The 13,107-nt window shown below is 42.9% G+C and overlaps 1 protein-coding gene across 1 annotated transcript in view; it reads right to left on the bottom strand.

Moving 5' to 3' along the window:
* LOC138106188 (sodium channel protein type 5 subunit alpha-like) overlaps nucleotides 1–13,107 on the bottom strand; it is a 215,865-nt gene that overhangs the window by 110,720 nt on the left and 92,038 nt on the right. The window contains exons 10-11 of the mRNA XM_069006337.1: nucleotides 11,555–11,752; nucleotides 7,584–7,757 (exon numbers count right to left, since the gene is read on the bottom strand). Coding sequence (XP_068862438.1) covers nucleotides 7,584–7,757; nucleotides 11,555–11,752 — 372 coding nt within the window. The remainder of the gene's footprint in view (nucleotides 1–7,583; nucleotides 7,758–11,554; nucleotides 11,753–13,107) is intronic.

Here is a 13,107-nt window from a genome sequence, read left to right as displayed (position 1 = left end):
AAAAAATAAAGTTATATAAAATCCTAAATCTTTATTTCAGTCCCTTGATAAACATCTTTCCCTGTCTCAAGGGCTCACTGCCCAGGTACTTTCCCTCCTGCCAAACTAGCAATGCTCAGTATTTCATGTTTCCTAGAAGAGAAAACACAAGTGTGAAAAGGAAAGGTAGTATGTGCAAGAGGGTGTCCTCAGGTTACTCCAGCCTCGTTGCCCATCCCAAAACCATGTCACAGGCTGCCCCACCCTGCTCCTGTACTGATGGAAAGCTTTGGTGAGGAGGTGCTCCAGGGAGAGCACAGCAGTGCAGATCACCAGCTAACAGCGAGTGCCCACTTGGAAACCACCACCCTTTCAGTCCTGCATCCATTTCCCTTCCACTTCCAACCTCTGGAATAATTGCAAAGTCAGGTTAAACTAAAAATCTTGTGATTTCCCTGCAAGGTTACAGGAGTGGCTCCAGCTGGATTTAGGAGGCAAGAAGGGATGTGTTTTGTGTGTTTCTTAACCCTCTAGAAGTTCTTGACAGCCACAGGTGAGATCTCACTCAGCCTCATCAAGAACCCATGGAGAAATTGAGCTCCAGGTAACAGCTCATTAACCAAATCCAATGCTGCTCAAGCATATCAATACCTTGTGAGGTGTTATTCTAACCTCTTAACTAAGAAACACCAGAACACAACAGAGCAATGCAAAGCTACAAATAAATACTGCAGAATCTTTAGGTTGTAGTGTGCCCTGAAGTTACTTACATAATGTATAGATTTTCTCTAAATAAAGCAAAAGCCAATATCCCACCCAGCTATCAGCAGGAGTGTAAAAAACATATCATTTTTCAAATCTCTCAGTTTCAGGTCAAGACAATAGCAATTAGGACTTTTTGCACAGTCACCAGGTCCCACTTATGTCGTATTTACACTGGGGTGAGTTTGATAAAATCAGCAGCTGTGTCACTTGAAGAAAGCTGACAGCAGAATAGGACAGCCCTGACTGAGTGCTCTTCAGGACACAGTGGAGATTTCCAGAATAGTGACTAGGACTTGTCATGGGTTTCCTGGGACAAGCTCCCTGCACCCCTCAGACTTGGTCACCTCTTGCTCTTCCCCTCCGGGTGATGACTGCCACACCCAGACCTGCCTTTGTGAAGGGTATTTGAAGACCACGCTTTCAATTGCACTACTTGGCTCTTCCTATGACCTCTGCAGGCTCTCTGGCTTGAGCCCTCACTGCAGTGAATCCTCTGTGCTGCCAAGGGCAGCTCCCCACAATGCTGCCACTGCTCCTTGTGGGAACTCTCTTGTGGCGTGGGGACGCCCATAGGTGTAGCAAATTGTGCAGAAGGTACAACATCCTCCTCTTGCTCAGGCTGTGCACTGAAGCCCCTGGGGACTTTCAGGACTGCTTTGATGCAGAAGAGTTCATGGGCAGGTGCCACTCTGCATGGACCACGCTGATCAGGGTAAGCAATCCCAATGACCATCCAGACTGCTCCAGCTGATGAGACTGATGGACTTGAGCACCATCCACTGAGATAACCTAAAGTCCCCCGTTTTTTCCTCAGCTGTATTTAGGAATTAGGGAGAGGAGATGGATAGTGCAAACAGACTTGGTTTCTCATGGAAACCCACTCATCCATCCGTGCCAAGCAGCCAAGGCCATCTGAACAAAATTTGAAACTGGCTTTTTTTTTTCTTACATACTTTTCTGCAGCCAAGTGTCAGGATGTCACTCCTCTGAGTCACCAGCCTGAAAAGTGGGATAACCTGCTGCAGCCACATCTCTCTTGGGAGAGGGCAGCTGAACTGCACAGATGTTTTCATGTCAGCTCAGCTGCCACCTGCAGCCATTCCCATGGGCAGATGGCCCTTGGCTGGGACAGGGGGTAGCAGCTGCAATGACACAAAGGCATGGAAGTTGTTCATTGTGGTCCCAACCCAACCACTTTGCCTGGATTAAACTGTTCAGGCTGAATTTTGCTAAAGCTGGTGAGGCTAAAATGCTCAAAAGCTGAGAGTGACTGTTTGTGCTTTCCCTGAGAAACCTGAGAAGGGCCCACTTTGAAATAATTTGTGACAGTTATGGGCTAAGTCACTATTTGTGACTGAAGGACTGAATGCAAAACCAGACATGGTCAGATCTTGTTTTGATGTTTGCTCTGTCCTTTAAATCAAAAGTGCTCCTCCAAGCTTTCCCCAAATCATAATTCAGCGATCTCCCCCCTGAGTAGCCATCAGATGGGTCTGTGTTAGGCCCATCTGATACCACTGAGCATCACAAAGTGACCTAAACAAGTGCATCTTCAAAACCTAATGTTGTAAATTGTGGTTTTTTTCAGCTCCATCAACCCAGGTGTTGCATTTGCATGAGCAAAGCCATAGTTACACCTCAGGAAGCTGCAAGTCAGGGCTTAACCCATGTTACAGCAGTGCATTTTCATCGACTGGCCCCTTCATTTCTTGCTCATGAGAGATACAACAGATAGCCCAAGTGGGTCCTTTTTTCACCATGGGCTCACACTTGTCCAAAATAAACAACAGCAGCAGGGTCGGTGAGGTTAATGAGGTAACTGCAACTTCACCTGGCAACATCTTTCTTTTACCTTCCCCAAACATATCAAGAGACTGTAAAAAGAGGACAAAGCCACTAACAAAGAACAAATTCAACTTCAAATTTTAACATGAAAAAGGTGAAAATCATCAAATGCAAAGCCCAGAAACATGCTGATGTATCTCCAAGCATGCTGAGGGGTCAGATTTGCTATTTCCTTCTGCCTGAGCCACAGCTGAGGCTGCACGTTTGTGTGCAGCGCTTACAACTCCTGTAGTGAATACATCTGTACAGCCATGGGCCCCTTGCCAATTAGCTTTTAACTCCAGCTCACATTTTCTGGATAGATTAGATACCAAACCTGTTTTGCAGAAGACACAATATCCTTCACATTGCATCACTGGATGAGCATCTGTTACTATAGTGCCTGGGTGTTATTTCCTAGATGACCAGGGAACTGCCAAGTGAGCTCACCCACCCGGGCCATTCAATTTTCAACATCCATTTTTTCAAAAGGCAGGAAGCCGACAAATGAAAATAAATGCCAGCAGAGCTCAGAGCCTCCCCGTCACCTCAGGACCCAATCCTGTAAAATACCAATATTTTCTGTGAAAGGTTGAGTGCTCTCATGCTTTGCTAAGCTTTTTCTGACAGCTGGGACAGCCTCAGCAGACTGCAGAGCTGCTTTCCTTACAGAGAAAAGGGGGACATCCTCTACTCATCTACTGAGGTCTTTTGACCTTGGTTCAGAATTTTATCTTAAACAGATGCACAGATTTTCTTCCTTAGTTCCTTTAAAACACAGCTTTTTTTTTTTTTCTTTCTTTCTTTTCTTTTTTTACAAAGCTAAATCCAATAAAACCTCCCTATCTCCAAACAGTGTTTCTGTTGCTCAGTTGTTCAGAGAATAGTCCCAGGACTGGTCATCCTTGTCCACAGAGAGTAAAAGTAGGATTACCAAACTCCTAAATGAAGGAAGGTGTGAACATCTGAAAAAGCAGCAACAGTCTCAAAACTGTCAACAAAACAGATAATTCTCACACCAACCAGTTTCCCACATGTAGCACGGCCCCTTCTTTCCTCGGTAGTGTGAGAGTCTATTTGCAGAACTACAGGGGATGCCCAGATAGGTGAGGAAAAAATTCAGTCCAAACCCTGAAAGGAATGAAGCTGCTTGGCTCTAGAGAAAAAATCTGCTTCTCAATTTACTGATAATCTGACACCACGGCTGGGATCCATCTCACTCACCTTTCTCTTCAGAGATAACTTGCCTAATATATGTTATAATCACATTTGGTTTTTTTCCCACCAATGTAACCTGGTTTTGGCACCTTGTTACTCTGAGTGGGCTTTATCTCACCTAACTTAAGACTTGTGGTCAAAGTGAACAGAAAGAGGCACTTCCAAGGACAGAGATTATTCTGATCCATTTTTGATCCCTAAAATGAAATAAATCCTGCCCACACTGACTGTAGCAGTGACCTCTATCACTTTAAAGACTGTTGAGAGTGATGAGCTTCAATGTAGATTATCTATGTAAAAAAAAGATAAATTCCCACCATCTCAAACTAGCAACCTGTCCAAATTGCTCTGCCTGAGTAGCTGCTATTTCCAAAAACACCATCTCATGGTGTTGCTTTGCAAGAAAGATGCTGGCAATCTGCAAAAGGGCTGAAATCTGTTGACCATCTGCTCACATTTCCTGAGTGTAATTTGAACTGGGCACTAAAACCTTCTGGAAACTACCTTTGGACTGTAAGGGACAACCCTCTACAAGTAGCCCAAGAGAAGACCAGAGGTCAGATGCAAACAGAGAGCAACCAGAGAGAGAAAACAAAGTTGCACGACGGCAAGACTTCACTGAATCATTTAAAACCCATAATTTTCTATCCACCAGACAATGTCAGGTATACAAAAGTCAAAAGAAATCAAGATTAAAAGTGTCCCTTCAAGAAAAGAAAGTCCATGTCAAACCCAAGATTTAGGTGTTTGCCTCCTGACAGCTCTGAAGAGAAAGTCTTACCAGAAGGCAAGAACCTCTCTAGATACACATTGCTCTGTGAACCAACTCGTTGTCTTCCCACCCTGCCTGGAGTGGTGGGTCTGGGTTTCTCACTGTAGACTCCGTACCGTGTAAATAAATTACAGCAATCTCCAACAACATTTAGAAGGAAACAAGAGCGCGAATCACATACAAAATTATAAAGTACTCACCAGGTCACCTGTCCCAGGCTTTTCCATAATAACTGGGGGGAGCAGTAACCCTGCAGGAGAAGTAGGGTCTGGGTTGAGTGCCCCGGTGCCTCCTCCTATCAGGGAAACCACACCATTGCAATCCACTGAGCTGTTCCTTTTGCCCGTCTGGGTGTAGTTGGGAGTAGTAGGGTGAGAACTATGGCTCACTTGACTTTGCACGCTTGGACGCCTCCCAGATCTTGGAATTAAGAGAGAGCCCCGGTGGCTTTCATTTTCCCCAGCGATGCTGATCTCATCATCGGCAAAATCTGTCTCGGAGCAAGTGTCTCTGCCACGGAGTCGGAAACTGAAAACGCTTCCGTGGCTGGTTCTGCGCTTCACCAAGTTTGCACTGGGACCATAACTAATGCCAAGGAGAGTCTGGAAACCCCCAGAAAGGAAAAAGGGGAAAGAGAAACAACATTTTGCAACATGTCTGCAGGAGCAAGGAAGTTCTGGGGGAGAGCAGTAAGTTCCATTTTAAACCAAGTGCTTCAGAGAAAGAGAGACTTAATTACAGGTATTCAGACTCCGCAAAGTTAAGAGGTTGAACAGTCATTCCTGGCCATCAGGTATTTGTCTAATACTTGACAGTTAAAGATGTACTGAAAAAGGAAGGGTCAAGGTGGCATTCAGCTCACAGTGTGATACTTCCTTTGCTTCTACTCCCCCCCATAGGACAAGTACCAGAGGAGCTGGGAAGGCAGCACAAGGAGTGGAAGACAGGAGCAGGGAAGGGGATCCATCTCCAATCTACTGCATTACCATACATCTTCATAACAGCTAGGGAAGGAACAGTGCAGTGGGAGAAGACTAGATAAAGAAATAGGGCAGGAAATGAACTGCAGGGAAAATGAGAAGAAGAGGGAAGAAGAAGAAGCAGAATACGACGGAAGAAGGTGATAAAAGAAAAAGAAAAAAAAACCAAAACAAACCAAGAGCAAGAAGAGGGATATGGTTTATTAGTTTGTAAAATGATTATCTCAGTGCACATGGCTGCTTAAGGGCTAGGTAACCTCAGTACACAGCAGTCTCCCTCAAATATCAGCCTTGACGATCCACTCTGACGTCAGTTAGTGAGACTGCAACTCTGCCAGAGCATCAGCAAGATGTAGCCAAGGACTAAACACACCTAAAATCTGGCAGAGTAAAAAGGATCTTCAGAAAATGTGTAAGGAATTCAAGTCTATCCCTTTCTCTTCTCAGTAATTTCTCCAGAGGAAATTACTGGAGTAAGAGCATTTAGGCGGAATATATTTTTTAATTTATGCCTGCACAGAATTTCCAGCTTCTTCAGAACTTTCCCATGAGCCAAGTATCTATGAAGAGAGGTCAGATTGCCACAGCACCCACAAACCAGACAAATCAAATGAAGCCTGATTTCATTTTGTGCTGTAGCTTACACCACTGAGTTATGTAATGATGCTATTTAGTGACACTGGTACATGGAGGAGTACAAAACCCAGGCTCTCTCTAACTAAAAACAACCCATTTGGATTGCTACCAAATTTCAGCTGGTCAAAAATCCATGCCTGGGTTTCCATGGCACAGTCATTGAGACTGATTTCTGATGGCAACACACTTCCAGCTGCTCAGATAGCATCTGAATGATGACTCAGCCATATTCCCTCCAACCATTCCCTCCAACACAGCCTTGCAGAGAAGATTTACTATGAGCTTTGAAATGTGTCCCCCATGCTTCTCATGCATATGACATCCAGGGGCGAAAAGTGAAAACAAGGAATACTAATCTGAGAAATAAACTGGAAATGCACAGCTCCAATCCACGGTCCTTCTGGCATGTGGTGTCCTGAAACCCATTCAGAATGAACCTAAAGAGCAGTTCTGGCTTTAGCAAAGGTGTAATTTGTTACACGACCTATTCGACCAATGAGACAACAACAGAAACTACTGGATTAAAAAATGCATGTCATTTACAAAAATCCAGCTCTGGGTAAATTTTGTGAGCTGGGGAGTCATTAATTGGTCACATTTACTTACATCACTTACATGTTTTCTATGAGCTTTTCATGGCTGCCAAGTATCCCTAAATTCACTGACAACAAAATAGAAAAGGACTTAGCCCATTACATGGCTATTCAAAACAACAAAACAAAGTGATTTAAACTTTGCCCTCAGTTAAACAAAGACAAATTATCTGGAGCTATGTATGATCCCTTGATACATACAGCATGGGCAGATTCATATTCATGCATGTCAGGAACATTTACATAAAACCTTATTTAATAACACTGTCACTCTGTTTTTCTTCCCTGCAATAGAAAGTAGAAACAAGTGCCACAAAGTTTTGACTTGGAGGCAACTAGCAAAGGAATATAAAAATGTTAATAGCGTCTTTGTATAATATTTAAAAAGCCCTCCGAGACAAGTTTCCTCCTTTTCTCCTCCTCTCTTTTATTTTTAAGCTTTGTAGGTTTCCTCTAAGATTTTTTTTTATCTCTAGTAGGGATAGGATAGATATAATCAGATGAATGAAAGAAAATAAACCAGACCGAGGGTAATATTGAAGCAAAAAAAAAAAAAAAAAAAAAGGCAAAAAAATTTGAAAAAAACAGGTTTATAAAAATGTTTAATGGGCATTTTTAATTAATTTTAAAAATAAAGTGGTAATATATTTCCTTCCACTGCTCTAACACAGTCTGCAGTGTCTGCTGTGTTAATATTAGTTACGATATTAAATACCTGATTCTTCTGAAAGTTTCAGCTTTAATTGCCTTGTTCAGAACCTGGCCTGTCCAGGAAAGCACAGTGTGGAACAAGTGATGTTTCAGACCATGGCTTACCATCCTCCTTTGACCGTCATCGTAGTCACACTTGGGATTCCTTTGGTCTTCCCCATACTCGTCTGCCCCCAAAGATTTCTTTTTCTTTCGCTTATTTCTTCTTTCTTTCCCACTTTTAGGTGACATTTCCAATGAACTGAGTGACATTGAATCAATTCCTTTAGCAGCTAGTGCCTAAATCAGAAGATGGTAGAAGGTATGAAAATTCTTATTTCAGGATTGCAGTGGAAACTACTACTTACTGCTCAGAAATTATTTTTCATTTTAAATTTTAAGGTTGTATAGGAGAGATATTAAACATTTCAGGAGATAATCATAAAACTTAGGAATGGCTGCATAAAAGAATGGCTTTTATGTGGAGTTCCCACACAAGACCCTTTGGCATATCACGAAGGAACAGCCTGTGTGCACACGGCGTGCACACATCTCTGGAGTAACACTTCTGGTGCCAGGCAAAGAAAAATCTCAAGCTGGGGAGCCTCAGATTAAAGTCTCCCTGGACTTCAGGCCCTTGAAGTGGGACTGCTGGACAGGAGGGCAGCCCAGCTGGCTGCTGGGATTTTCCCTCCCCTGCCACAGAGGGATGCTAGGAACAGCAGGCAGCTCAGCCGGCACGTTTCTGTAAACACTCATCCCGAGGAGCAGCACAGGCAGCTGTGATCAGAGATGCAAAGGGAGAACCATGGGCTTAACTGGAGATAAGGTGGCCTTTGCTGCGCCATGTGCTTCCATGCTGTGCTGTCTATCTGCTGGGATCGCTGCAGGAGCAGGCTGATAACACACCAGCTCCTGGGAGCCCTGCAGAAGCCCAATTCCAAAGCCTGAGCGCTCAAAGCCACTGCCTTGGGAGCAAATGAGCATCCAGGAGGAAAGACTGATAGGAGCTGGGAGAGCTGGGGCCCCATCCCTGGCACAGGCAGGAGGAGTGAGGGGGCTCTGAGCACAAGGGTCAGGTTTGGAGGTGCTGGAGAACCACATCAGTGGCCTGGAGACCAGCCCAGTGCAGAGCCCCCAGCTGAAACACCTGAAGAGAGTGAATTGTTAAAAAAAGCCTCTCCAGGTTCCCCAGAACAGGAGAAACAGATGAATCCTCAGTGCTATTGTCTGTAAGCCACTAGAATCAAACAGGCAATCATCTCTCCACTGCAAAATACTCCCTTCCTCCCACAGGCATCAGTCCAAGGAAAGTGAAGGCACTTAACAGCTGTGTAAAGAATCAATCATGTATTTCAAGGAGTAGTGGTAGCTCTATCAAGCTGAGAGCACAACAAAACTTAATTCCTGTGGGAAATATCTTTCATAAGCAAGCTGCTTAAAGCAGAGAGGAGGAGGGCTCAGACACTGGTCTAGGCTGTTGGCTTGTTTTTTTTTTTTGAGTCAATTGATTTAATTGCTCTGCTGAAGTGCTTTCTCTTCATAAAGATTCGGCAAGTCTTTTGGTGTTAAGCTCAGATTTAGGAATGTGTTAGACCAATTGTATAAATTGACTGATAGTCCCCAAGCAGGTCTATCAATTATATTTATGCTCCCTTTATACTGCACAGTGTAAAAGCTGGCCTGAAGAGTTTTGGTTTTCCTCTCTGATTGCTGTCATATTTTGTTGATCTAGAAAATAGTGTAGGTTGTGCTACTAAGCATGCAGTACTCACACTGCAAAATAGGCTAATTTTTAGTTTATTAGCATTTTCTTACCTATTGCTTGGGTTGAATTGTTTCTGCGCTCAATACCTCTGTCAGATATTGAAAAAGGATTTGGACTGAATTGTTCCTCAGGGCATGGAGGATCATAGAGTCATAGCACAGCTTGTGTTGGAAAGGACCTTAGAATTCATCCAACCCCCTTGCCATGTGCAGGGACACCTTCCCAGTTTACTCAGCACTCCATCCATCCAGGGCTCGAGGATGTCCCCACGTCCTGCCTATCTATCCTTTCTGTCTGGGTTCCTGTGGCTGGACCACATCCTTGTCCTCAGGCACTGCAGGCCATAACCCACTGCAACAACTGCAGGGGCAGGAAAGGTTTGTGGGACCAAGTATGCCTGGCAAGGACATGTGATGGCTGAAAGAAGGGAGGAAAGTTTAGTTCACACAAGCCCTGACATGGGGATCATGCAAGAGACAGTTCTTGAGGCAAGAACTTAATGGTACAGTGAGGAAGTCAAAACCAGTATCTTGATCAAGGTTTGGAGAACCAGATTAAAACTGAGTAGCTCTGACTGGGGTGAGATATCTGAGCAGGATATCTGAAAGCTCCATGGTGCAGCCACCCAATTCCCTTTCCTGAGCCTCTTCCTCCAAATGTCTGCTTTGGGATTTGCAGAAGTACCGGACTTCATCAGTGAACATGACGGACCCAAATCACTCCACTCCTGAATTTCCTTCCCATAAAACTAGGATAATACTCCAGGAGTATTGCAAACACAAATGAGCATTTTTGAAGCACACAGAGTCTGAGCAGTGACAAGGGGCACTGAAAAAGCTCGGAGGATGTTAGTCACTTCCTCTTCCAAGCATGCTTTGACTGCCTGAGCCGGGAAGTCTGCTCGAGCTGGCCTAAGGCAACAGAACAAATGATGAGAAAGCAAAGAGCTGCTCTCAAGTCATGTACTGCCCACCCTTTGCACTGAACAGGGCATGGGGAAGATGAAAAATGGTTGGCTGAAGAAAAGGCTCTATTATAAAGCATATAGAGAAATGGGAAAAATTCAGCTTTTCCCCTGAAAACTTTTCTTTTTTGCCACATTATACTTTCTGGGCTTAATGTTCCTTTTTTTGTGTACATACGGGCTTAATCGAAATCAAAGCCTTCAAAATGAAATTCTTAAATATCTTTAATTATAGTTGGGGCTACCAAAGTTGACTGTTATTAGGAAGAGCTCAGCTGGAGTCGAAAACACACGAAAATTTCTGAAAAATAGGTATGAGTTGGAGCTCAGTTTGCTCCCTTAGGTTATGGCAGAGAATTACTCTGTTCAGAGTGCCTGTATATGGACTAAATTGCATTTACCTATTACTTAAACTATCAAAGAGGATCTTTAAAAGGACTTAAATGATTCATAAACCACTACTAGCACTTTGTCAAGAGTGAATTGCATTTTCTATTTTCTTTCCAAGGATTTAAATGGGCTTTGGATTAGGCCCTGAAGGCATATGTACCCAAAAGAAAATTATGTATATTAGTTTATATTGTGTTTCAAGGATTTATTTCTCTGAACTACAGTGCTACGTGTTATTTCAGACTAATTTTCTTATTGTCTTCTTGTTCACAGCACCTAAAATGTTCTCTTCTGCTGTTTAATAAAAGTGTTCTACCCCACACAAACCACATGCAAATTAAATACTGTTATTAAGGCTATAAGGCTACATCCACCATTTGACCTCCCTGGTTTGTTTAAATTTATGACATAACATTAAATCCATACCCTTTGCATAATTTGCAGATCTTAACCTCAAGGTCTGCCTGTTTACTTTTCCAGGAATGAAACTGTATGTGCTTCAAAGAGGTCATCCTACCTCTTTATCTTCATTATCAAACAATTGGATATTTATGGCAGGTTGAGCAAGACAGTGAGGAACCTGATGTGTGCTAAAGGGATGGTGGAAGGAGGTTCAGCTGGGGCTGTGGCTGAGCTACCAAAACAGCTGGTTGGAGCTCAAATGCAGATGTAGTTTTCCCACCACTGAAACATCTCACATGCCCAACCATATAAATTTCTCCACTGGCATATGGGGTATGGTTAAACCAGTACAGCTCTGGTTATGGCCCCAATCCTAACAGGGACAACTAGAATTATTCTTTCAGAAAAAAAAAAAAAATTGCTATAACTTTGTCCAGTCCAATAAACATTAAACTGCTTTCAAGCAACTCTTACTTTGGTTATCACACAAATGTAAATATAAAGGGGACGTTAATCTCAAAGTAACATTTGCTCAAGGCACCTAAGGCTAATCATGTCACATAGTTCACTGACCTCCTGCTCTTTCTTTAACATCTCCATGGCTTCCCGAAACTTTCTTTCCTTCTCCTCTGTTTCAGCAATAGTGGCTTGGTTCTGCTCCTCATATGCCATGGCCACAACAGCCAGAATCAGGTTGATCAGATAAAATGAACCCAGAAAGATGACCAGCATAAAAAAAAGCATGTAGATCTTCCCAGCAGATCTGAGAGTCTGTAAGTGAAAAAGTAAAATTAACACAGGTTTACAATGTTTTTAAAAGAAAAAAAAATTAAAGAAGGATTTTTTTTAAACTTAGATTTATAATATAATTGAATCCAGCCTTTGTTAATAGTTCAAACAGAAAGCCTTTGATGAGAAATGACAACCATATACAAGGAAATAATCTTCTCACCAATAAGTTTTTACACCTTAATCAAAAATTGTGCGCCTTGCAGTGAATTAATTTCTAAAAGAAGAATGTTTTCAATGCTTTTCTCCTTTACCAAATATCTCTGCTACTTTTCTTTTAGAATAGATATTACAGCAGTTGCAGTGAAAAATTCCCCCACAGCTCAGTCTGGTTTTGTCCAGTGTGTAGAAACCATCCAAGTGGGATTCATGCTGGATCCCTTCAGATGTCTACAATCCAGGTCCTTTTTCAGGGAGAAAAAACACATGTTTAGGGTGCAACTCATCCAAATATCATTGAGACATCTGTGTCAGGATGAGAAGAACCAAACCTTGGGCTCTGCTGAATGTATCCCGTGTTTCTTCACCAGATTTACTGGCAAAACTGGAATTTAGAGGGATAGCTTATGTGTAACAGATATGTAACAGATATGTCCCACGCTCAGTGAGTTGATACTACTGACAGAAAACACTGTGTGATAGTATAAGGTCAAATAATAAAAGGGACTGATGTTCATCCTTATTTGCCGTGACAGTTTTTGTCTTCCAGAGTTGTACACGCAGCTCTGTGTCAAGTAAGTGAATACAGTTGTTTAAAGAATCTTCAGTTTCATTGTTTCACATTTTCCTGAAGTGAAATTGTGTAACTGGCTGTATGTGAAGCTGAAATCCCCCAAATCCTCAGCGATGTCTACCTCAGTACCTTCAGAGTATTCTGTCAACATTATCCCTTGATTTCCTTACGATCACGTTCCAGTTTTGGCAGGTTTGAGATGCAGCAGCAAATCATCAGTGGCCTCATGGACAGAGAATGTAATTCAGTACCAAAGTGGCAGATGCAGATCTTTGGGGTTTGCACACATTTCAGGAAATGCATGCTGAAGTGAGCATTTACTCCTAGGCCACCGTGCATGTGACTGTGAGCTGAGTCTGGATCTGTTTATGCCTCTGTCAGGTGTCCACAGTGAAGAGAGCTTGCAGCAGGGGGAACTGAAATGTGTCATGTAGTCTTGCCATTTTCTGAATTTGTGCTCATCACCATGCCTGGCAAAATCAGATATGCCAAGTATGCAGATGCTTCCCTAGCCCTTTCTTGAGCCGGACTCGAAAGATTTGTTTGTGTTACACCATCCAACAAAAAATCACCAAGTGGTGATGTGGTGATCTTCCTCAAGCAG

Source organism: Aphelocoma coerulescens, chromosome 2 (genome assembly GCF_041296385.1).
Source record: "Aphelocoma coerulescens isolate FSJ_1873_10779 chromosome 2, UR_Acoe_1.0, whole genome shotgun sequence".
Taxonomy (NCBI): Eukaryota; Metazoa; Chordata; class Aves; order Passeriformes; family Corvidae; genus Aphelocoma; species Aphelocoma coerulescens.
The sequence above is the reverse complement of the archived record's forward strand: the minus strand, read 5'-3'. Positions and strand labels throughout refer to the sequence as shown.